We start from the raw sequence: 24201 nt of genomic DNA on the forward strand, positions 1-24201 counted from the left end.
AACATAAAGAATAATAATGAGTTAGAAAATTTGATATTATGCATCTCAAACAAAAATTATAATAATCAGAAAAATGAACCGCCAATATTGGATCAGACAATCTCTCTGTCAAATTGCTATTCTGTACACATTTGTATTTAAAAAAAAATCTATTGTCCAGTAACAGAAAACGTTCCATCGTCGTTGATTACTAGCTTGGTTCTTTAACAAAACCTGAGTGTCTTCATCGTCTCATGTTTATCCAGTCCCCATAGACCTCCATTCCCCATCAGTAAGCCCTTAGGGTTCTTCCTTGAACTGAGACCCAATTAGTTAGCCTCAACTAATACTCTTCTCTGCTTGGCAGAGCTTGCCCTCACTCTTAATAACTTCCCTTTTGACTCCTCTCACTTTCTGTCCTCCACTGCCAGAGTGAGGCCACATGCAGAGTGCAAAGGGATTTTCAAAGGTGGCCTTCCACCACCTTCCCAAAGACTATTAGAGATGCATAAAATGTACTGGCCTTGTCGGCAATGCCTGCATATTTTAAAATTCCTACATTATGATAGTAGGAAAGGGTTTTCTTGAATTTGGCACTTCAGTTAGAGCACTCTTGCTCTTGGGTTATAAGATTGTAGGTTCTTATTTTACTTCAAAAACTAGATCATATAAATCTAGGCTCTCTAGCTCCAGTGATGAACCATCAAAGATGACTGTCTTTTAAATGAAACATTAAACTGAGACACTATTAACCTTCTTGGTGGAATTAAAATATCCAAGGCACTATTACAAAGATTAGATTTCTGGTTTAATATTCATCCTTTGAAATTTGTGAAAGTTGTTTGGTAATCCTAAAGTTTCACTCTTGGTGATAAAATGCTTTGTAATTTACTTACTGTCTTGGTCAATATTTATCCTTGAGGCAATGTCACAAAAATGATCAATACATTATCACAGTTCTGCATGAGTGAGAAGACACAGAGTGCTGGAGTAGCACAAAGGGTCAAGCAGCACCTCAGGAGAAAATGGTCAGGCGACGTTTCAAATCGGAATCTTTCTTCGGACTGCTTGTAGGGGGGCAGGGAAGGAAGCTGGAAGAGAGGAGGGGCAGGACAAAGCCTGCCAGGTAATAAGCTGGAAGATAGGAGGGGCAGGACAAAGCCTGACAGCTGCATGAGTGAGCTTGCCGGGCACAAATTGGCAGTGCGCAGTACATTGGGCAGTTATATTTCGTACATAATAATTACTAAAATTTAGTCAAACTTCTTATGGTTACGGGGCTTTTGTGAGATGGTGAGGCATCATGACAGGTGCTCCGGAAAAACAATATTTCTTTCAAGGAGTGCACGTAAAATTAGCATTTGTGTGAGAATTGAGGAAAATGCACTTTATTAGAATTAATGTCTTTCAGGAATCAATATTTGGTTTAAAAGTATGTTTTTTTTACATATTCAAAAAGACTGATTATTCCTATCATGTAACTTGCTGTCATCAAATATCATAATAAGTAATAACTTTATTTTTGTAAATTGGAGTATTGAACTTAGTTTATAACCACTAAGTGTTTACTTCTTGGCTTGCAGTGTACCTGTACAAACACTTTTTGACTGTCACCCTGAGGGTGGAGTTCGAGCCTTAGCAATGTCTCACGATGCCAAGTACCTTGCAACAATTGGAACAGGAGCAATTCAGGTGCATAACTAATAAGTTATTATTTTCAATCAGTTTTACTGCCTTTCAAAATATTTTCATTTATTAACTCTAACATAATATACAAAGGAATATTTTAACCCTGTATGTACAAACAGCATTTTTGTTGGATATGAGGCAGAGAAGGCTGTGAAGGCCATCAATGGTTATTTTTAAGCCAGAGATAGATAGATTCTTGATTAGTACAGGTGTCAGGGGTTATGGGGAGAAAGGAGAAGAATGGGGTTAGGAGGGAAAGATAGATCAGCCATGATTAAATGGCGGAGTAGACTTGATGTGCTGAATGGCCTAATTCTGCTCCTATCACTTTGACCCTTGTGCAACTTGTTCATTTGTCACTTTGCTATTATTGTCATTGTTTTCAAGGAGTCAAGTAAACAATGAATTGATGTGAAATACTAATTGAAATCATACACCATTAGAAAAAAAAATGGAGAACAATATTTCATTGTTCAAGAAGAGAAAGCAGAATGTTATGTCAAAGACTGCAATATGAAGCTTAATATACCCGGCTACAGAGAGGAATGATAGGTCTGTTAATTTTTGTTAGCTTGTGACCACTGGCAGAAAGTGCAAGCATTGAGTGCTTGGGTGAGGACAGCTTGCACCTGGAAATGATCCCTTTTATTGCTTGGATTAATTGGTCTATTCATTCTTGATGACTAAACACATGTAATAAGATATGTCCACATGGATCAATAATTGTTGGTGTGTAAAACTGTAGCCCAGGGCAACTGAAGCTTCTGGAAAAATGCAAAATGGATAAATAGAAGAAAAACAGCAATTTCTTTATTACTTCTTTTAGTTTCTTACTTAATTTATGTTTTAACCCTGTTAAATTGGTTGCCTGCAGATCCTCTTGTGGGTGGAAGTTAAAGATCAGATTGCTTAATTGTGACTTCTAGCATTCCATTGGAATTCAGTCTACAGGTGACAATGGTATGGAGGAGTGTTTCAGTAGCAGATAAGCTGAGGTGAGTTTGGAGGCGGTTGATGTTGCATGTGAAAGCAAGGAGATTTTGTGTTGAGGATTTGGAGGTTAGGTAAGTTATCAAGCATGCATTCGGGTTGGTTGCAATCTTTGGTTAGGTTGATCAAGTTATTGACGGGGATCCTGAGTTTATAACCATGTATTTCTAATTTATAATATTTAGCTGCAGGAAATTGCAACTCGCCCAGAACTGAGTTTTGAAAGCACTCTAGTAACATAGATAGTAGAGGAGTTGAAGAAGATGGTGGAGAGTGCTAGTTCGCATTGGTTATATGTGACCTCATGACGTTGCATAATGTTGTCAAAGGGTAACATGTGTACAATAAACAGGAGTGCAAAGAAAAAGTCTTGCGAATTGCAAAAACCCAGAGGCCAGAAATTGCTTTAGATGCTGTATTTGATCATATGAGTAGATTCAAATGAAGATTATCTAGTAAACTGGATAACATGTTTTGGGTAAAGAGAGAAAGTATAACACAAATGCTGTTTGTGGGAACTTGTAGTCACAAAGCATATTTTGTGATTCTGGTTTGAAATGTTTTAATGGACTAGATTGGAAAAAATGTCAGATTGGAAAAAAATGAAAATTATGATTTTTGTGCCTTGGAATTTGTCAGACATATTTGCATCCCCTTTTACTTATGTGAATCAAACCATGAATTTTGTGCTATTCTTTTAAGCGAGTATGTATATGGGACTGGAGTTCAGAAAATACAGGATCACTTTGTTCCGTGGACCTGAGTCCTGCTTTCGGCCCTCAGGTATGGTTTAAGTTATTCATTGCAATGCTTTTTTCATAAGTTCATGGAGTTATAGAGTAGGACAACAGAGAAACGTGCCTTTTGGCGATTATGTTCATGGTGGACCTTTTGCCCATTTATATAAATGCCATTCATCCTCATTAAGATCATATCCTTCTATGCCGTGCCTATTTAAATATTCAAATGTATTGGAAATGTATCTGATTTCACAACCTCCTTTGGCAGTTAGTTCCAAAAAGTGACCACTCTCTGTGGAAAACAAAACACCCCTCAAATCCAATTTTAAAACTTTTTCTTCTCACTAAATGTAGTCTTTTGTAGTAGTGTTTTGTAAAGTTGCAAAATAAAATCCCAGTTTTTATATTCTATGCCTGATCTATGAAGGCAAGTTTATTACAGTGCTTTCCTCACCACCATATCAGTAGTGATGAGGAATTTCAAGTACTTGAACTTCAAGGTCTCTCTATTTATCTACATTCCTTAGTTACCAACCATCTACTGTTTGCTTTTCCCGCAAACAGTATTTGCAGTGTGGAGGTATTCTGTTTCTGTGATGTTGTTTAAAGGAAAGACATTTGACAGGACATCAGGGAGAACCCTCCCTCTCATTCATTTCTATTGACAACTTTGTTGGCCCATGAATATATTTTTGTGCCTTGGTTATACTTTTGATTATTCCAAGGCTTACTTACCTTGCATTAAAAGTCAATCTATTGCTATGCTTACAATGTATTTATTGTGAGAAAGAGTCCAGTTGGTCATTAGTTATCAACACTAAATTTCCATATTTCTATGAAGTCTTAATATTTTTTCTGTTGTGTACTTTTTGATCTCAAATTAACTGAATGGGAACATTTTCTAAACTGCAAAAGCCTTGATCTTGCATTGATCATTTAGTTTTTGTAATTATTAACTTAGATTTTAAACATGATAGTTTACAATTGCAATTATCCTTTTATTCAGTTATCAGGAATGAATCTGTATTGGAAATTGATTTTGGATTTTTAACTTAAATCACTTGTCTGATCACATGTTCTGCAGTTCTTAAATCACTTGTTCTGCAGTTGACTTGTAACATGTTGAAAAGTAGATTGCTGGCATATTTTTAATATACTGTTTTTTTAGACTTTTATAGTGTTTAATCCTGAAGATAACACTGAGCTACTCAGCAACAACAAAACTGAAGTTGTTTTCTATAGTTGGGTGAGTAATAAAGAATATTGGCAGAGCATGATCCATTCATTTTCTTTGTCCAAGTTTTACTTTATTTTGAAGATAGACACAAAAAGCTGAAGTAACTCAGCAGGACAGGCAGCATCTCTGGAGCGAAGGAATGGGTGAAGTTTCAGGTCGAGACCCTTCTTCAGACTTTATTTTATTTAGGACAGCAGAAAGTGTTTTTCAGAGAATCTAGAAAACACTTACAGCAATGTTCTGCATGATGCCTGGTAGTATGCAGTTTCATCTAGGATGAAACCTAGTTCACGTTTAATTTATTGACTATTCTATACAGTAAAATACAATATAGTAATTTCATTACTTTGAAAATGTCTTTAGTAAAAGATTTCACAAAGAAATAGGTAAAATTACCTTTGGCACCTTATCTATTTTAATTGGAAGGGATGTAAAATTAAAAAAGGAAAGTTAATTTTTTTTTAATACATTCAAATGCATAGCATCGTAGAAACATACAACGCAGAGATTAGCCATTATAGTGCAGCCCATCCATGCCGACTGTGAAACCTGTCTATGCTAATGTCATTTGAGCATATTAGGTTCATATCCCTCTACTCCTTTCCTATTCATGAACCTGTCCAAATGACTTTTAAATGTTGTAATCGTACCTGCCTCCACTATCTCCTCTGGCAGCTCATTCTAAATATGCATAATCTTCTATGTGAAAGATTTAGCCTTGAAATCCCTTTTAAATTTCTTCCCTCTCATCTTAAACCTGTGCCTTCTATTTTTAGACTCTCCTCCCCTAAGAAAATGGTACGATTCTGGCAGGCTCCTCATAATTTTGTAAACCTCCATAAGATCACCCTCAGCCTCCTTCACTCCAATGAGAATAAATCCAGCTTGTCCAATCTCTCCTTATAATTACAGCCTGCTATTCCAGGCAACATCCTGATGAATTTCTTCTGCATTTTCTCTATTCCTATCACATTTTTCCTGTGAATCTCTTCTGCACTCTGCTCTGTTACATTTTGGTATTGAAGAGCAAGTTTTCATTTGAAAATGGATTAGAAAGTAATAGATAAATGGAATATAATTTAGTCCCTATTTAAAGTCATGCCTTCTATCCATTAGATGAAGTTATTTGATCATATTTAAGATAGAAGATGTATTCTGTAATCACAATCCTTTCATAGGGGATACAAAACCTGTCTGGTGAAGGATGTACTAAAAAAAAATCCTTCCCAAGCAATAGTTCTGCTATTAAAATCCCTAATAAACAGTAATCAAAAACTGAAAGTTGATATGAATAAAATGTGCCTCATGCCGTTAGGAGTTAAATTTGATTGTCATTTTTTGCTTTGTATTTGTACAAATTCAAAAGTCAAAATTATATTTCTTTTACTATCAACTTTTTCTTAATCTATGTCTGCAATGATTGCGTTTAGAAAGAGAACCAACTGGAATTTGCATCGCCAATTCTTACAGATGAAGTAAGTACAGATAATATGTTCAAACATCAAAACTTGAAACAAGCCATAAATGTAAAGGGCATGTCAAAAATTAACTTAGGCTAGAATAACTAATAACCAATTACTCCATAAAATTTCTGTTTAAATTTTTTTTAAATGCCTGGTTTAAAATGAACATAAATCAAATTAAGCTGGAGTTTAGGAGATTTCGGTCAGTGCAGAAAAGTTGTTGAGGTAAAAAAAAAAGCCATTAGTTGAAAGCAGAGCAAGCATGAGTTGCTGGGCGGCCCATTTGTGCTTATACTTCTTATATTCTTCTTGAACTACTCAGTACTTTTAAATATGTCTCGGTTAACTCACTTACAACATCTACAGGGTTGAAAGATGGTATGGTGATGTCAAATGTCAGCAAATGACTCTTGTGTGACTTGGTGGGAACAGGCAGAAATCTGAGTCTTGCTTTGATCAGTTCCTAATTTTAGCAAAGTAGACAAAGTTTGACCTTTCCCTAAAGTGGAAAGTCATATGAGATGGGCAGATGAGCAGTCTCCAACATACCCTGATGGGGGCTGCAGAACCATTATACCACTTGGTGAAAGGCATTCAGCCAAAAGATAAGAGCTATATGTATATAAAACAAACAATAATATAAGCTACATAAATAACTATTAATCAGTAGATATAACCTTTTACAGAGAACACTTTAACCCCTGCTTTTTGAAAATAAATGATGCTTATTCAATTGTTACGATTATAAGGGTATCAATTTTCCACTTATGTTCAATTGTTAACTTTCTAAACTTTATCACTGTGACCTTTTCATTCACAGACATTTAACAAAGTTGTGGGAATCTACTGTCACTCAGTTTTCCATCTTATTCCTTCACAAGTACTCACTGGCACTTCTGCAGGGAATTTGGTTATCTGGGACGTTGTTGGAACAGCTCATGGTCAATTTGATGCAATGGAATTATACAAGAAAAAACCTTTAAAACTCATGAAGCTACAGAATGATGGTATTACAGTGGTCGCTGTAATGGACAGGTAAGGGAGAGATGGGTTTTCATCAGGGAATCGCTATGGAAATCAGATGTGCATTTAATCTGTATTGTAGTCACTCAAAATTGAATTAGAATAGTGAAATATACGTGTTTGATTATTGTTCTCCCCCCCCAAAAAAATCTGAGAAATCACACATTTTAAAGTTGAACATTATATATTTTTTAATTTTGTGAGAATAAAGTTATTCGTTATCAATTTCATAGATAAGCACAATTTACTCTCTAATAGTCAATATGGATTCAGAAGTAACCGGTCAACATCACTAGCTTTAACTGAACTCATTGAACAAATCACAAATTCTATAGATAAAAAGAAATATGCTGTTGGGGTATTCATTGATCTAAAAAAAGCATTCGATACAATAAATCATGAAATATTAATCAATAAATTGGAACTATATGGGATTAGGGGGTTGGCTTTAGAGTGGGTTAGAAGTTATTTAAAGAACAGGAAACAATTCGTGAAGATGGGAGAATATCAGTCTGGATGTTTGGACATTGTGTGTGGAGTCCCCCAGGGGTCAGTGTTGGGTCCTAAACTCTTCATCATCTACATCAATGATATATGTAAATTATCAAAAATATTGAAATTCATCCTATTTGCTGATGACACTAACATTCTTGGTTCTGGTGAAAATTTACAGCAACTTTTGGACAGTATCACCTCAGAATTTTGCAAAATTAAAAAATGGTTTGACATTAACAAATTATCACTAAACTTGAGCAAAACAAAAATTATGATATTTGGGAACAGTAAAATAAACAATCAAGCACAGGTACAGATAGAGGGTGTTAACATAGAAAGAGTAAATGAAACTAAATTCCTTGGGGTGATAATAGATGAAAATAATTGCTGGAAATCTCACATTAAACATATCCACAGTAAAGTATCTAGAAGCATTTCAGTTCTGGCCAAAGCAAAACATTTCCTAGATAACAAATCACTTCGCATTCTGTTCTGTTCACTAGTTTCACCTTATTTAAGTTACTGTATAGAGGTGTGGGGAAGTACATATATAAGTTCACTACAACCACTATTCATACTGCAAAAAAGAGCCATTAGAATAATTCATAATGTTGGTTTTTGTGAACACACCAACTCATTATTTATAAAGTCTAAAATAATCAAATTTTATGACATTGTGGAATATCAAACAGCTCAATTCATGTACAAAGTGAGAAACAATTTGCTACCAAGTAACTTACAGGAAATGTTTTATGAAAGAGAGGGGGGGTATAATTTAAGAGGAACATTAAATTTCAAGATTCGCAATACTCGAACAACAATGAAAAGATTTTCTATATCAATCAGTGGAGTAAAGCTATGGAACAGAATGAATGCGGAATTAAAACAATGTTCAAACATCATCCAGTTTAAAAACAAATATAAACACATGATTTTTTCTAGGTACAGTGAGGAGGGGGATTAACAGTCACCAGGGGTCTACATATAATAACACATCATTATTTAAATAAGTATATCTATATGAACATATAAGGGTGTATGAGTATTTTTGTATTAATATCTGATACTTGATAAATATTGATTAGGTAATGAGGGTAGGATTAAATAAGTTCACACTTCTTCCTACTCCTTTTCGCACATGTTAAGTAGTGGATGGAATTCCTTGTATTTCTTCTGTTTTTTTGTTTATTTTGTTTTTTAATTGATGTCTTTTAACATGTTCGAAATAAAATGAAATGAAATGAAATGAAAAATGAAAAATATATTATGTTGTTTTAGGTTAGTTTGCATACTGGCAGTGCTGACATCAACTGTTCTAAAGTATGATTAGTAATGGCATACATTTTACAGGACTTGCAGCTGTGCAATTATTGCATAATTTATCCAGCTTTCAAATCACATTTTACTTTTAAATTTCCGGTTTACCATTGGTAGTTGGCATGGCATTGAAATAATATGCCCAAAGTACCAGAATCTTTTGGAGGATAAGTATGAGGGTTGAAAGCATAAGTTAACTCTGTAGTTGTACCATTCCAGAATTGATGCTAAATTAATTGACTGCTGGTAGAGAGTACACATGTGCACAAAATAGCAGAATAAAATGGACTAGAGTTCTTGCGCTGTGCTGTTATGTCAAAAATGCATCTTGTTTAATTTAAGCTTAAGTGCGTGGGACACATTAGGGTAGACAGTCAGAACCTTTTTCCTGGCGTGGAAATGTCGAAGACCAGAGGGCATAGCTTTAAGGTAAGATGGGCAAGTTTACTTGAGATGTGGGGGGCAAGATGTTACAAAGAGAATGGTGGATGCTTGGAACGCGCTGCCAGGGGTGGTGTGGGGGCAGAAATGATTTTGGGGGATATTTGAGAGACTTTTAGATAAGTATATGGATATGTAGGAAATGGAGGGGTATAGATCTTGTGCAGTCAGAGGAGTTTAGTTTAAGTTTAGTTTAGTTGAGTTTATTGTCACGTGTACCGAGGTACAATAGACAATAGGTGCAGGAGTAGGCTATTCGGCCCTTTGAGCCAGCACCACCATTCAATGTGATCATAGCTGATCATTCTCAATCAGTACCCCGTTCCTGCCTTCTCCCCATACCCCCTGACTCCACAATCCTTAAGAGCTCTATCTAGCTCTCTCTTGAATGCATTCAGAGAATTGGCCTCCACTGCCTTCTGAGGCAGAGAATTCCACAGATTCACAATTCTCTGACTGAAAAAGTTTTTCCTCATCTCCGTTCTAAATGGCCTACCCCTTATTCTTAAACTGTGGCCCCTTGTTCTGGACTCCCCCAACATTGGGAACATGTTTCTTGCCTCTAACGTGTCCAACCCCTTAATAATCTTATACATTTCGATAAGATCCCCTCTCATCCTTCTAAATTCCAGTGTATACAAACCTAGTCGCTCCAGTCTTTCAACATATGATAGTCCCGCCATTCCGGGAATTAACCGAGTAAACCTACGCTGCTCGCTGTATGGTGAAAAGCTTTTTGTTGCGTGCTAACCAGTCAGCAGAAACTCAATACATGATTACAATCGATCCATTTACAGTATAAGGGAATAGCATTTAGCGCAAGGTAAAGCCAGCAACATCCGATCAAGGATTATCCCAGCATCATCAAAGGGGTAGTTCAGGACAGCTCTCTAGTTGTGGTAGGATGATTTAGTTGTCTAACAGCTGGGAAGAAACTGTCCCTGAATGCGGTGTGCATTTTCACACTTCTATACCTTTTGCCTGATGGGAGAGGGGAGGAGTGGCTAGGGTGCGACTTGTCCTTGATTATGCTGCTGGCCTGGCTGAGACAGAGTGAGGCATAAATGGAGTTGGCATCAGGTTCGGCATGAACATGTGGGCCAAATGACCTGTTCCTGCGTTGTTCTATATTCTATGACACCAGTAGCCTGTGGTATCAGACATCTAAGAAATGTTGTAAACCTCACCCCAGACCTCTGACGTAGCCTCTGTCACAGCTGCAGGCACATGAACTGAATGACATCTGCCTGAGTAAATGTTGGCAGAAGCGAAGGTGGCACATGAACAATTCCAGCCAACATCCTCAATTGGATTAAAGGACTAAATCTCTTGAAGAATTGAAGGCAGTTGCATTCAAAGTGGATGCGTACTGATTTGGTGCTTCCTCAGTCTGAGGGATGAATACAAATGAACGTGATGACCCAAATGTTGATATTTTTACATTTGTGAATATAGAGTGTGTTGAAATATTATTTAAGGCAAGGGTAAGTGGGTGTTCATACGTTGTAAACTTATTATATTTCTTTCGATAGTAATTGGATCTTTAATATTTATTACAGGTACATTGTGACTGGTGATGTCAAAGGTTGCATCAGGTTTTATGATGAAGAAATTTGTTTACTTAATTGGTACAGTAATTTACATCTGGGACCCATCCATTCAATTTCCTTCTCCAGTCAACCAGCTCGCAAAGCGAGTGAGAAATCCTCTTACCCGTCAGAGTCTACCATCAAAGCTCAACAATTTGTTGTCAGGTTAATAACAGTAATACTTTATTTAACTGCTACACAATTAAATAATATGGCTTAAAAATCTTTATGTAATAATTTCTTAATTATATGCAGCATTACACCTTTTAATTCATAGGAATATTATGCATAAATCAGGATAGTGCAATAATTTAAAGCTTATCTTTTCTATCCTGTATTTGTTCTTTTCATTTCAGATATGCATCAATGTTAACATTGACTTTATTTTATAGGAATTGTTTAATTGCTTCTATTGGAAAAATAAACAGTAAGGGCAGAGAAAGAGAGAGTAAAATGTTGTTATCAGGTTCATATGGACAAAGAAAGCATTCACACAGGTTTGAAGACACGAGGAGCTACAGATGTTGGAATCTTGAGCAAACAATAAGTGCTGGAAGAACAGTGGGTTGGGCAACATCTGGGGAGGAAATGGACCGATGATATTTTGGGTCAGGAACTTTCTTCATACTGATCAATTTTGCAGACTTCAAATTCTGAAGAAGGGTCTCAACCCAAAACATTGTCTTTACCATTTCATCCACAGATGTTGCCTGACCCACTGAATTCCTCCAGCGCTTTCTGATTTATTCGCACAAGCTTGATGAGGCAGCAGACCGATTGTCCATATGCGACTGGATTTATTTGGGTATTGTCATGGATGTCCCAGTTTCCAATGCTAAGGTAGACCTAAGCTAGCTACAAAAGGTCCTTTGCAGCACTGGTGGATTCCTTGTTCAGCCTGTGCAGCATAAACCTCTGCTAGTTTCCCAACCATCAGACTGGGAAACCTTGCTGTCCCTGTGCCAGTTTAAACTGTGCAAGCACAGTGTTCCCCATTCAAATCGTTGGAAGAAAATTGTTGCTGGGAAAGTAGTAAGCAGCTATACTTTAAATATTTGCTAGAGTTTTTAATGTTAAATACTAACATCTTTGATAACCAATAGGTACAGGAGGCTGGGGTCAGGGACTTATCAACTGTCAAAACAATTCTTAGTACATACAGCTGTCTGCATTGAGATAGCTCTTATGTTATGTTGAGCCATGCCAGAGTGATGGGAACTTGGCTCTTATCAACGGATCATGCCAGAGAATGTGCTGGAGCAAAGAGAACAATACCAGGCAAGTGGGTGTGCAAATAATTTCAGGAAAATGGCAGTCATGGAGTCATACCCTTCTCTGACTTGCTTATATAAGTGCCTGGCTACCTCTTGAAAGGAATAATTGTATCTGATTCCACTACTTCCTTTGGCATTGTCCCAGATAACAGCCATGTTCTGTATAAAAACAAAACAAACGTACCCAAACATCCAACGTGACGCAGCTGATAGAGCTGCTGCCTCAGAGAGGCCAAGAATCGATCTTGACTTCATGTACTGTCTGTGTGGAGTTTGCACATTGTCCCTATGACCACTTGTGTTTCCTCCAGGTGCTCCGACATCCCAAAGACTTGCAGGTTTGTAGATTAATTGGATTCAGTAAATTGCCCCCTAGGGAGTAAATGTGAAAGTGAAGTGGGATAACTTGGAACTAGTGTGAATGGGTGAACGATGGTCAGCCTGGACTCGCTGGGCTGTAGGGCCTGTTTCAATGCTAACCTGTAAGTTTAATTTCAAATCTCATACTTCTCACTGTAAAACTATGCCCCCTTACCTTTGTACCTCTTCCTTAAAAAAAACCTATCTAACTCATCTATGCATCTTATCAACTCAGCTTCCTGAGTTGTTCCAGGGAAAAGAAACACAGCCTAACTATTGTGTCTCCTCAAGGTGGAACAAGCTATTTACCTTTTAAAAAAGCAAAATTTCACTTATCACATAAGTACTAAAATGTACTTTATTTGTCCATTTATTCCATGTAGAAACTTTGTTGTGTCGACAGTTGACGCTACAGTGGCTCATGTAACTGGAGATGGGTGCAAGCTTGAAATGTTATTGCAGGAGCACAGTGCAGCATTGCATGCCATAGCATGTCATCCCTCTCTGCCTCTCATTTGTATGGGAAGCTATTGCGGACTTCTGAAAGTCTGGGACTATGAGAACAAGAAACCTATTTGCAGCAGGCTGTTTGGAACTGGGAACTTTATTCAATGTCTGACCTATAATAAAGCAGGTATGAGCAATAAATTTAACGAGTAGATATTTTAGTTTTTAGTATTTCAAGCATTCACGGTCAGTATCAAGGTCTTTGATGTCGTATTGGGTGTAAAAGCAGTGCTTATTCAAAAGATCCCAAACAAGAACCCTTGGTACTCTAATGTCATATTTTTTAATGTTTCACTACTGCTAGTCTCTTTCAGTGAAAGTTCTAATTGAGTGCTAATTATCTTGAATTTGACGTTGTGATTCATGTTTGTCAGGTAGTGGATAGATCTTGCCTGTTAGTAATGACTGAATTGATCAGCCAGAGTTAGATTTGCATCTAGGTCCTAGGTTAAAGAACAGTAGATTATTCAATCCCTTGAATCATTGTCCTGGAGTTTGCTGACACATGCAGTAGGTTCTGTGGGTTTCAGCTGATGAACACAATCTTGCTGAGATGCCTCAGACCACTCAAACCACTGGGGTTTTAATTTTTTGATCGTTTGATTGGTTTGATATATCAAAAATTTGATTTCAATAGGCTTGCAGGGCTGGAGAGTAGAGTAAAGTGGAAGATAAATCATTTTTATTAAATATATTATAGATATTTAAATTGAGAATGTTTTTCCCAGATGTCAAAGCTTGCAAGGGAATTTTAGGGGCAGTGTGTCATGGGAGGCCCCACTGCCTCTCAGGCCATGTTGCTGGCAAACAGTACACTTCTGGCTACAAGCTATGCCCCCTACATCTGCCACAGGTAAGTATGGGCATGAGTGTCATGTAGGTGTTTAATTGTCATATAGACTGTTGTAGCATTTGATGTGCTTTATAGGCATATTAAATGCAACACCACACATACAGTAAATGATCAGTTATTTTCAATAAACCATATATTGCAAGTGGATAGCAATATATATTGGATATATATTGGATAGTGCAAGTCATAGTATGTACTGCAACTTTAGTAGTGTCAAGTCCATTGTAGCTTGGTGCGGAAGTAGGGTTATGATTGATGGGAAGAAGTTGTTCCTGAACGTGAAGGTAATGGTTCTCAGACTCCTGTACCTTCTTCCTGATGGCATCAGTGACATAGGAGCATGGGTGGTGTGGGCTTTTGATGATATTACCTTCCTTCTTGTGATAGTGCTTCCTGTAGATCCTTTCAATGGTGGGGAGACTATTCCATGTGATGGACCAGGTAAAGTCCAGTACATTCTGTGGCCTCCTTCTTTCTTGAGCATATAGGCATAAATATATGTTTAGACTGATGATTTATTTCATATCAATGGAGCAGTCATTCTTGGACACTTGAATTACTGAACCGGGTGAGATGCAATCAGTCAGTGAGCTCTCCACTATACACATGTAGAGGTTCCATAGCGCATTTGATGACGTGCCAAATCTCCTCAAATTGCTGAGGAAGTAGAGGCATTACTGAGCTTTATGGAGGATAAGTATAATGACTGGTGACTGTGAGAACCAAACTTGTTCCAACGAGATTTGTCTGTAGGTGTTGCATATGACCTATGTCAATTATAAATTGATAATGGGTTTACACTATATTTCCTTTTCCACACATCTCAAAACTAAATTCATATTTGAATGAGAAAGAAATTTTGTTAAATAATTTAATTCCAAACGTGTTTCTTCGGCAAAATACAAATTCCCTACTTCCATAGGTTCACTGTTGGGAGTTGGACTTACTGATGGATGTGTTTACATCCTTGATGCACTTTCTTTGAATAATGTGCGCTCCGAACCTTTTCAGTACGCCAAAGATGCTATTACTGACATTGTCTTCTCACATGACTCAAGATACCTGGCAACAGTTGTGAGTATTGAAAATATTTTTACAAGTAATTGAAGCAGTGAATCCAGAAATAATCTTTTTTTTTTTGACCATCCAAATATAAAATAGGCTATACATTTTTTTTAGAAATAATTTAAATATATATAATTTTACTTTGTTCTTTCGAACCACATAAATCTTGATAAAGAGACACGCAGTTATAATAATTTTAAGCCCTTCTGTAAACATGTTCTAAAATATTCTAGCATTTCCACTTGCAAGAAAGTGCTTGTGTGAACATTATGTACCTGCAAGGGTGGGCTCAATTAAGATGTAACAAATTAAGAATAGTTCATGTAAATCTACACTTGAGGAAACGGTAATTTAATAAAGTATTGAAGTTACTAGTACTTTTGCAATTGTGTCTCGCCTCTCAATTGAGTGTCTTGCATCGACTCACTATCTGCGATGTTGACATCACTATCTGACATACTGGAAATTTACACCATCTTTCTAGTAATTAAAATATTTGAGAAGACCAATCTAATTTACAAATTGAAATGTTTCAGTGAAACACCACAGGTTGTGCTGAGCACATGGAACTGTAAAGTTATAGTTGTTGCACATTCTATAGGATGGAAGCAAGATAATCGGTTGTGAAAATTGTGGTTTTATATGGTCAACCATTTGAATAAAAAGCTTTATGAGATGATTATTAGTAGTTTCTCCTGAATACAGTATTAACATTTAATTTCCGACTTCCAATACTGTATTGATATATTCAAAAATGTTCTGGATAAATTGTGTAATAACTTGTATTGTCCAACAAACAATTTATTCCAGATAAATAGTAAACCACGGATGATTCAATGGCTCTTGCATTAATATGTTCTTTGTGTTGCAGGATAGTAAAATCACAGTGACAGTGTTTCATTTTCGCAAGAATTCTTGGATGTATTTAGGAAGGCAAAATGCACACTTTAAACCAATTAAAACTCTCATGTTCGGGATATATTTGGATGAAAACCAACCCAGACTATTGTCTCTTGGAGAGGACAGGGTACTGGTAAGTGAATGTTTAATGCTCCATCTTGGGTATCTTCTTTCATTACTAAAAATAATTATTTTAAAAATATTGCCCAGAATAGCAAAAGGGAATATTAAATGTGCAGTAAAACAGTCAATATGATTTAGCAATGAGCAATTGCCTACTATCAAGTTATAAACCAAGTAAGAAATATGCAAGTGCACTGCTGGCTTCATAAATCTGTTGGTCACTCATTTGATGAAATTAGCTTTTGCGCTATTTAGAAAGGGTAGAAAAATAACAGGAGGTAAACGAGAAATCCTTGTTTAATCTTTTCAAAAATGGTTTTGATGTTGATATGTTTCCAATATTGGTCTATTTTATAGTAGATATCCATCTGAATCCCCCTAATTTAACTTAAATATTTTGGAGTTCATCTCATTCTGATTTCCTTCCTAAAGTTTCATAATTAAATAGCATGGATAATTTGTAGATTGCATGTTCAGTATGCAAGATTTTTGATTATACTGGGCAAAATACAGGCAAATGACACCAGCCCATAATGCCAACTTGGTCAGCATGGACAGGGTGGGCTGAAGGGCCTATTTCAATGCTGTTTTGACTTTGTGATTTTATGATTCTTTATTATGTTTTCTACTCTTTATCTGATAGTACAATGTAAGCGTTGTTATTTCATTTCATCCATTTCTTGTTTTATATTTGGTTCAATGGTATTTTATTTGTCACATGTCCAGAGGTACAGTGAAACTCATTTTTGTATACAGTTCAGTACAAGTATCACTATACATAAGCACTTAAATATATCGTAGATATGCATCTCAGATACAGTACAAGTGTATGGCAATAGTACGCTGAGACAGTATACAGAGTCATTAGTTTGGTGGCGTTTTCAAGTCCCAGTTGTTGTAAGTGCAGGGTTCTTGACTTGACCATGAAGGTCCGTTGTCCTGGCCGGCGTTGCCTGGCCAAGCGTGGCTGTGGTGTCCACTTTTACTGCAATTTTAATTAGTGACTATATTATTTTCAAGTTTTGAAAGATATAAGAAAATAATGTCTGTACACCTCATTTAACAAATGTTTTATTTAAATTCCTCAGGTAGAATATGATCTGGTAAATGGTACTGAGGTTAATTTGCGGATCTTGAGTAGTGAGAGAATAGAACAAAATGCTATACCCATGTGCATGGCCTGGTATCCACCGATCACTAAAGAGAGTTTCATTATCACAGCCAACGACCAGTATAAACTAAAACTCTACAACGCCACAACCAAAATGTGCAGGTTTGTGAAACCCATTCATTCATACATCGCACAATGACTTTGCGTCAAACACAAATCTTTTCAAGGCATTCACCTGACAACTGGACCATGCTGATGGTTCTCATCTAAACTGCTATTAGTCTGAAGAAGGGACCCAATCCAAAATAGCGTCTGTCCATTCCCTCCACAGATGATGCTTGACTGGCTGAGTTACTCCAGCACTTTTGTGTCTTACAAAAGATAAATATATTTTAACTCATAAATATTTTGTATTTTCCCCACTATAGTGGTCATTGAGAAAATTCAAGTCTGAGATTGATGTTTTGAAATAAGAAACAAAAAATGTAGGGATTGGGTAGAAAAGTGGATTTGAGATCCAAGATAACTCATTGTCATTTTGAAAGACAGGGAAAGCTCAAGGGAACTGTAACCTACTGTTTCTTATGTTAATTTTACATCTGTTGTTTAGTTCTTTGGATAACCTTTACAGAGTCAATGTACATTCATGTATCAATTCAAGTGGAATTGATCTCTGTCCTTGTATGATTTGGAGAAAGCAACTGTTATCTTTATTTCATTGTGATTTGTTTATTAATCCAATTAAACTCGTGCTCATTTGGTATATTGTTGATTAGAAATTGATTGCAATTTTGTCATTTAAGCACCTGATGTGTGTTGACATCGTGCAATTCTCTTTACCCTGATGTGTTTAAATTGTTTCTTTCTCCACAGAAAGACGGTATTAGGTCCGATCTATGAATCTCCTTTAAAAAATATAAAGATCCTCCCTTTCTCAAGCACCAATGAACCTAAAGTTGGTTATTTAGCCTATATCACAGATGGCAAGGTATACATTCATCTACAATAATGATTGCAGCTGTGCTGCAATTTTCAGTTTTCACTTTGAGAGATTTCTTTTGTAATATTCTTCAGGATGTATTTGAAAGTTTCTGAAAATATTTCTTTGTGGACTCATGCTGGTTCAGTGGTTAAATAGGACTAGTGTAGATGGGCTTCTTAGCTGATGTAGACATAGAAACATAGAAAATAGGTGCAGGAGTAGGTCATTCGGCCCTTCGAGCCTGCACCGCCATTCAATATGATCATGGCTGATCATCAAACTCAGTATCCTGTACCTGCCTTCTCTCCATACCCCCTGATCCCTTTAGCCACAAGGGCCACATCTAACTCCTTCTTAAATATAGCCAATGAACTGGCCTCAACTACCTTCTGTGGCAGAGAATTCCACAGATACACCACTCTGTGTGAAAAAAAACTTTCTCATCTCAGTCCTAAAAGACTTCCCCCTTATCCTTAAACTGTGACCCCTTGTTCTGGACTTCCCCAAGATCGAGAACAATCTTCCTGCATCTAGCCTGTCCAACCCCTTAAGAATTTTGTAAGTTTCTATAAGATCCCCCCTCAATCTTCTAAATTCCAGCGAGTACAAGCCGAGTCTATCCAGTCTGTCTTGATATGAAAGTCCTGCCATCCCAGGAATCAATCTGGTGAACCTTCTCTGTACTCCCTCTATGGCAAGAATGTCTTTCCTCAGATTCGAAGACCAAAACTGTACGCAATACTCCAGGTGTGGTCTCACCAATGCCCTGTATAACTGCAGCAGAACCTCCCTGCTCCTATACTCAAATCCCCTCGCTATGAATGCCAACATACCATTCGCTTTCTTCACTGCCTGCTGCACCTGCAAGCCTACTTTCAATGACTGGTGTACCACGACACCCAGGTCTCGTTGCATCTCCCCTTTTCCTAATCGGCCACCATTCAGATAATAGTCTGCTTTCCTGTTCTTGCTACCAAAGTGGATAACCTCACATTTATCCACATTATACTGCATCTGCCATGCATTTGCCCACTCACCTAACCTATCCAAGTCACATTGCAGCCTCCTAGCATCCTCCTCACAGCTAACACTGCCCCCCAGCTTCGTGTCATCCGCAAACTTAGAGATGTTGCATTCAATTCCCTCGTCCAAATCATTAATATATATTGTAAATAGCTGGGGTCCCAGCACTGAGCCTTGCGGTTCCCTGGTCAACATAACATAACATAACAACACTTTATTGTCACTCGGCACAACACCGAGCGAAATTTCAGCAGTCACACAAAATACAGCAAAAAAGAAAAGAACACAGGACACCCGACCCCAACACAAACATCCATCACAGTGACTCCAAACACCCCCTCACTGTGATGGAGGCAACAAAACTTCCCCTCTCTTCCCCCCGCACCCACGGACAGGCAGCTCGACCCCTACCGAGGCAAACGACACGCACAGCCCCCGCAAGGGGATGGAAGGCCCCCCGGCCGAGCCGCCCCGGGCACCGAAACGTCCCGCGGCCACACCGGGCGATGTTAAGTCCAACGGCCGAGCCGCACCGGGCACTGAAACGTCCCGCGGCCGAACAGCGCTGACGATGTTAAGTCCAGCGGCCAAGCCGCACCGGGCACTGAAACGTCCCGCGGCCACACCGGGCGATGTTAAGTCCAGCGGCCAAGCCGCACCGGGCATTGAAACGTCCCGCGGCCGAGCCGCACCGGGCACTGAAACGTCCCGCGGCCACACCGGGCACTGAAACGTCCCGCGGCCACACCGGGCACTGAAACGTCCCGCGGCCACACCGGGCGATGTTAAGTCCAGCGGCCAAGCCGCACCGGGCACTGAAACGTCCCGCGGCCGCACCGGGCACTGAAACGTCCCGCGGCCGCACCGGGCACTGAAACGTCCCGCGGCCGCACCGGGCACTGAAACGTCCCGCGGCCGCACCGGGCACTGAAACGTCCCGCAGCCGAGCTGCGCCGGCAATGTTAAGGCCCGCAGCCGCACCGGGCACTGAAACGTCCCGCAGCCGAGCTGCGCCGGCAATGTTAAGGCCCGCAGCCGAGCCGCACCGGGCACTGAAACGTCCCGCAGCCGAGCTGCGCCGGCAATGTTAAGGCCCGCAGCCGCACCGGGCACTGAAACGTCCCGCAGCCGAGCTGCGCCGGCAATGTTAAGGCCCGCAGCCGAGCCGCGCCCCGGGGAAGAGACCTAATAAAATAAAGGTTTCCCCCCGCCCCACCCCACCCCACACCCCCACCACACATACACAGCCAAAAACAGAAACAAAAACCATCCCAACACCGACACAAACAAAAAAAAAAGAAAAAAAGACAACAGACTGCCAGAGAGCCGCAGCCGTTAGGCGCAGCCAACTCCTCCCACAATGCCTGCCATTCTGAAAAGGACCCGTTTATTCCTACTCTTTGCTTCCTGTCTGCCAGCCAGTTCTCTATCCACATCAATACTGAACCCACAATACCGTGTGCTTTAAGTTTGCATACTAATCTCTTATGTGGGACCTTGTCGAAAGCCTTCTGGAAGTCCAGATATAACACATCCACTGGTTCTCCCTTATCCACTCTACTAGTTACATGCTCGAAAAATTCTATAAGATTCGTCAGACATGATTTACCTTTCATAAATCCATGCTGACTTTGTCCAATGATGTCACCACTTTCCAAATGTGCTGCTATCCCATCTTTAATAACTGACTCTAGGATTCAGACAAGTTAGGCTGAATGACCTGTAACTCTATGTACTCCTTTGAAGCACAGTAGTTCAATTTACAGATGAGGAATATCCCATTCTGTTTTTCTTTTACTTTTTTTGCTGAATAATATTCAATGCGGTCAAAATATTAGTATCTAGACAGGGGAACAGAAAACAACTTCCGTTGTACATGTTTTAATGTGAATAACTGAAAACATAAAGGGAAATACACCTGCGAATGAAAAATAGTTTTCATCAAAATAATTGAAATGAATCATTAGACACTGATGAGCCAAAACATTATGACTACTGATAGGTGAAGTGAATAACATTGATAATCTTGTTACAATGGCACCCGTCAAGGGGTGGATATATTAGGCAGCAAGTGACCAGTCAGTTCTTGAAGTTGATGTGATGGATGCAGGAGAAATGGCAGGAGTAAAGACCTGAGCGACTTTGACAAAGGCCAAATTGTTATGGCCAGACAACTGGGTCAGAGCATCTCTGGAACAGCAAGGCTTGTGGGGTGCTCCCGGTCAGCAGTGGTGAGTACCTACCGGCAGTGGTCCGAAACCATAAACCAGCTTGTTGGACGCCCAAGGTTCCTGGGTGTTGGGCCCCCAGGGTTCATCGATGCGCGAGGGCAGTAATGGCACCGGGATGCACTGTAGGAAGACAACAAACGGTGGAGGCAGTGTGATGCTCTGGGAAATATTCTGCTGGGAAACTCTGGGTCCAGCCATTCATGTGGACATCAATTTGACATGTGTCACCTACCTAAACATCGTTGCAGACCAGGTACACCCCTTCATGGCAATGATATTCCCTGATGGCAGTGGTCCCTTTCAGCAGGTTAATGTGCCCTGCCACACTGCACACATTGTTCGGGAATGTTCATGGTATTGCCCTGGCCTCCAAATTCTCCAGATCTCAATCCGATTGAGCATCTGTGGGATGTGCTGGATCGACAAGTATGATCCACGACGGCTCCACTTCACAATTTACAGGACCTGCTGCTAATGTTTTGGTGCCAGATACCACAGGACGCCTTCAGGGGTCTTGTAGAGTCCATGCCTCGGCGGGTCGGCGCTGTTTTGGTGGCACATGGAGGACCAACAGCATATTAGGCAGGTGGTCATAATGTTTTGGCTGATAAGAGTATATGTGAATCAACTGATTTTAATTCATATTTAATGAATCGGTTCCCTTGGACCAGGATATATTTGTATATATATTTATATATTTATATGTGGGTCCGCCGCGATGTGGAGCTCTTCTTCCTCCGCCTCCAAGCCTTTTTCCACGGGAAGGAGTCCTCACCACCCAGTGATGACCCCGTCTCCCGTCTCCAGCGGATCCCCTCCTCTTGGACTCCCCCAGCTGGTCAACTACCCTCACTAGAACTTTTCCGGCAGACCCATTGTTTCTGCCTGTTCATGTCCCACCCAATTTATTTCCACCTACCTCGACTCCATCCTATCCCCCCCTGGTCAAATCCCTCCCCACCTATGTCCAAGACACCTCACATGCTCTTCGTCTCCTCAATAACTTCCGGGTTCCAGTCCCCCACTCTGTCATCTTTACCGTGGATGTCCAGTCACTCGACACCTCCATCGCCCACAAGGATGATCTTGAAGCCCTCCATTTCTTCCTCAACCGTAGAACCAGCCAATCTCCATCTACTAACACTCTCCTCGGCCTAGCGGAGCTGGTTCTTGCCCTCAACTACTTCTCCTTCGACTCCTCCCACATCCTCCAAACCCGAGGCGTAGCTATGCACTTGCATGGACCCTAACTATGCCTGCCTCTTTGTCGGATACGCCGAACAATCCCTGTTCCAGACGTACACTGGCCCCATCCCCGAACTCTACCTCCGCTACATTGACGACTGCATTGGTGCTACCTCTTGTCCACCCATGCAGAACTCACTGACTTCATACATTTCACTACTAATTTCCATCCTGCTCTTAAATATACTTGGACAATCTCCGACATCTCCCTACTGTTTCTGGATCTCACCATCTCCATCACAGGAGACAGACAAGTGGCTGACATCTACTCCAAACCCACTGACTCCCACAGCTATCTTGACTACACTTCTTCCCACCCTGTCTCCTGCAAAAAGTATTTCCCCTACTCCCAATTCCTCCGTCTACGCCGCATCTGCGTCCAGGATGAGGTATTTCACAGTAGGGCATCAGAGATGTCCTCATTCTGTAGGAAATGGGGCTTCCCCTCTTCTATTATAGATGAGGCTCTCACCAGAGCCTCCTCTATATCCCACTGCTCTGCTCTTGCTCCCCCTCCCCCCATTCGTAACAAGGATAGAGTCCCCCTTGTCCTCACCTTCCACCCCATCAGCCAGCGTATACAACAAATCATCCTCCAACATTTCTGTCACCAACGGGATCCCACCACTGGCCACATCCCATCACCTCCCGCAGAGACCGTTCTCTCCGTAACACCCTGGTCCATTCGTCCCTTCCTACCCAAACCACCCCCTCCCCAGGCACTTTCCCCTGCAACCGCAGGAGATGCAACACCTGTCCCTTTACCTCCCCTCTCGACTCCATCCAAGGACCCAAGCAGTCTTTCCAGGTGAGGCAGAGGTTCACCTGCATCTCCTCCAACCTCATCTATTGTATCCACTGTTCCATATGTCAACTTCTCTACATTGGCGAGAGAGTGGTGAAGGTGTGGAATTCTCTGCCTCAGAAGGCAGTGGAGGCCAGTTCGTTGGATGCTTTCAAGAGAGAGCTGGATAGAGCTCTTAAGGATAGCGGAGTGAGGGGGTATGGGGAGAAGGCAGGAACGGGGTACTGATTGAGAGTGATCAGCCATGATCGCATTGAATGGCGGTGCTGGCTCGAAGGGCTGAATGGCCTACTCCTGCACCTATTGTCTATTGTCTATTGTCAAACACAGGCTCACCGATCATTTCGCTCAAAACCTTCGCTCAGTCTGCCTTAACCAACCTGATCTCCCGGTGGCTCAGCACTTCAACTCCCCTTCCCACTCCCAGTCTGACCTTTCTGTCATGGGCCTCCTCCAGTGTCATAGTGAGTCCCACCACAAATTGGAGGAACAGCATTTCATATTTCGCTTGGGCAGCTTACAGCCCAGTGGTATGAACATTGACTTCTCTAACTTTAGATAGCTTCTCTGTCCCTCTCTTCCCCTCCCCTTCCCAGTTCTCCCACTGTCTTCTTGTCTCCAACTATATCCTTTCTTTATCCCCCCCCCGACATCAGTCTGAAGAAGGGTCTCGACCCGAAACATCACCCATTCCTTCTCTGCAGAGATACTGCCTGATCCGCTGATTTACTCCAGCATTTTGTGATACCTTTGTATAAC

At 40.0% G+C, this 24201-nt stretch overlaps 1 protein-coding gene across 1 annotated transcript in view; it reads left to right on the plus strand.

Annotated features, from left to right (window-relative positions):
- Positions 1-24201, plus strand: part of cfap251 (cilia and flagella associated protein 251) — a 52817-nt gene that overhangs the window by 15668 nt on the left and 12948 nt on the right. Inside the window, exons 6-16 of the mRNA XM_078421167.1 lie at positions 1563-1671; positions 3361-3441; positions 4567-4644; positions 6066-6110; positions 6919-7133; positions 10934-11128; positions 12981-13231; positions 14880-15031; positions 15894-16055; positions 17134-17318; positions 18030-18144. Of these exons, the coding sequence (XP_078277293.1) occupies positions 1563-1671; positions 3361-3441; positions 4567-4644; positions 6066-6110; positions 6919-7133; positions 10934-11128; positions 12981-13231; positions 14880-15031; positions 15894-16055; positions 17134-17318; positions 18030-18144 (1588 nt within the window). The remainder of the gene's footprint in view (positions 1-1562; positions 1672-3360; positions 3442-4566; positions 4645-6065; positions 6111-6918; positions 7134-10933; positions 11129-12980; positions 13232-14879; positions 15032-15893; positions 16056-17133; positions 17319-18029; positions 18145-24201) is intronic.

Source organism: Rhinoraja longicauda, chromosome 25 (assembly GCF_053455715.1).
Source record: "Rhinoraja longicauda isolate Sanriku21f chromosome 25, sRhiLon1.1, whole genome shotgun sequence".
NCBI lineage: Eukaryota > Metazoa > Chordata > Chondrichthyes > Rajiformes > Arhynchobatidae > Rhinoraja > Rhinoraja longicauda.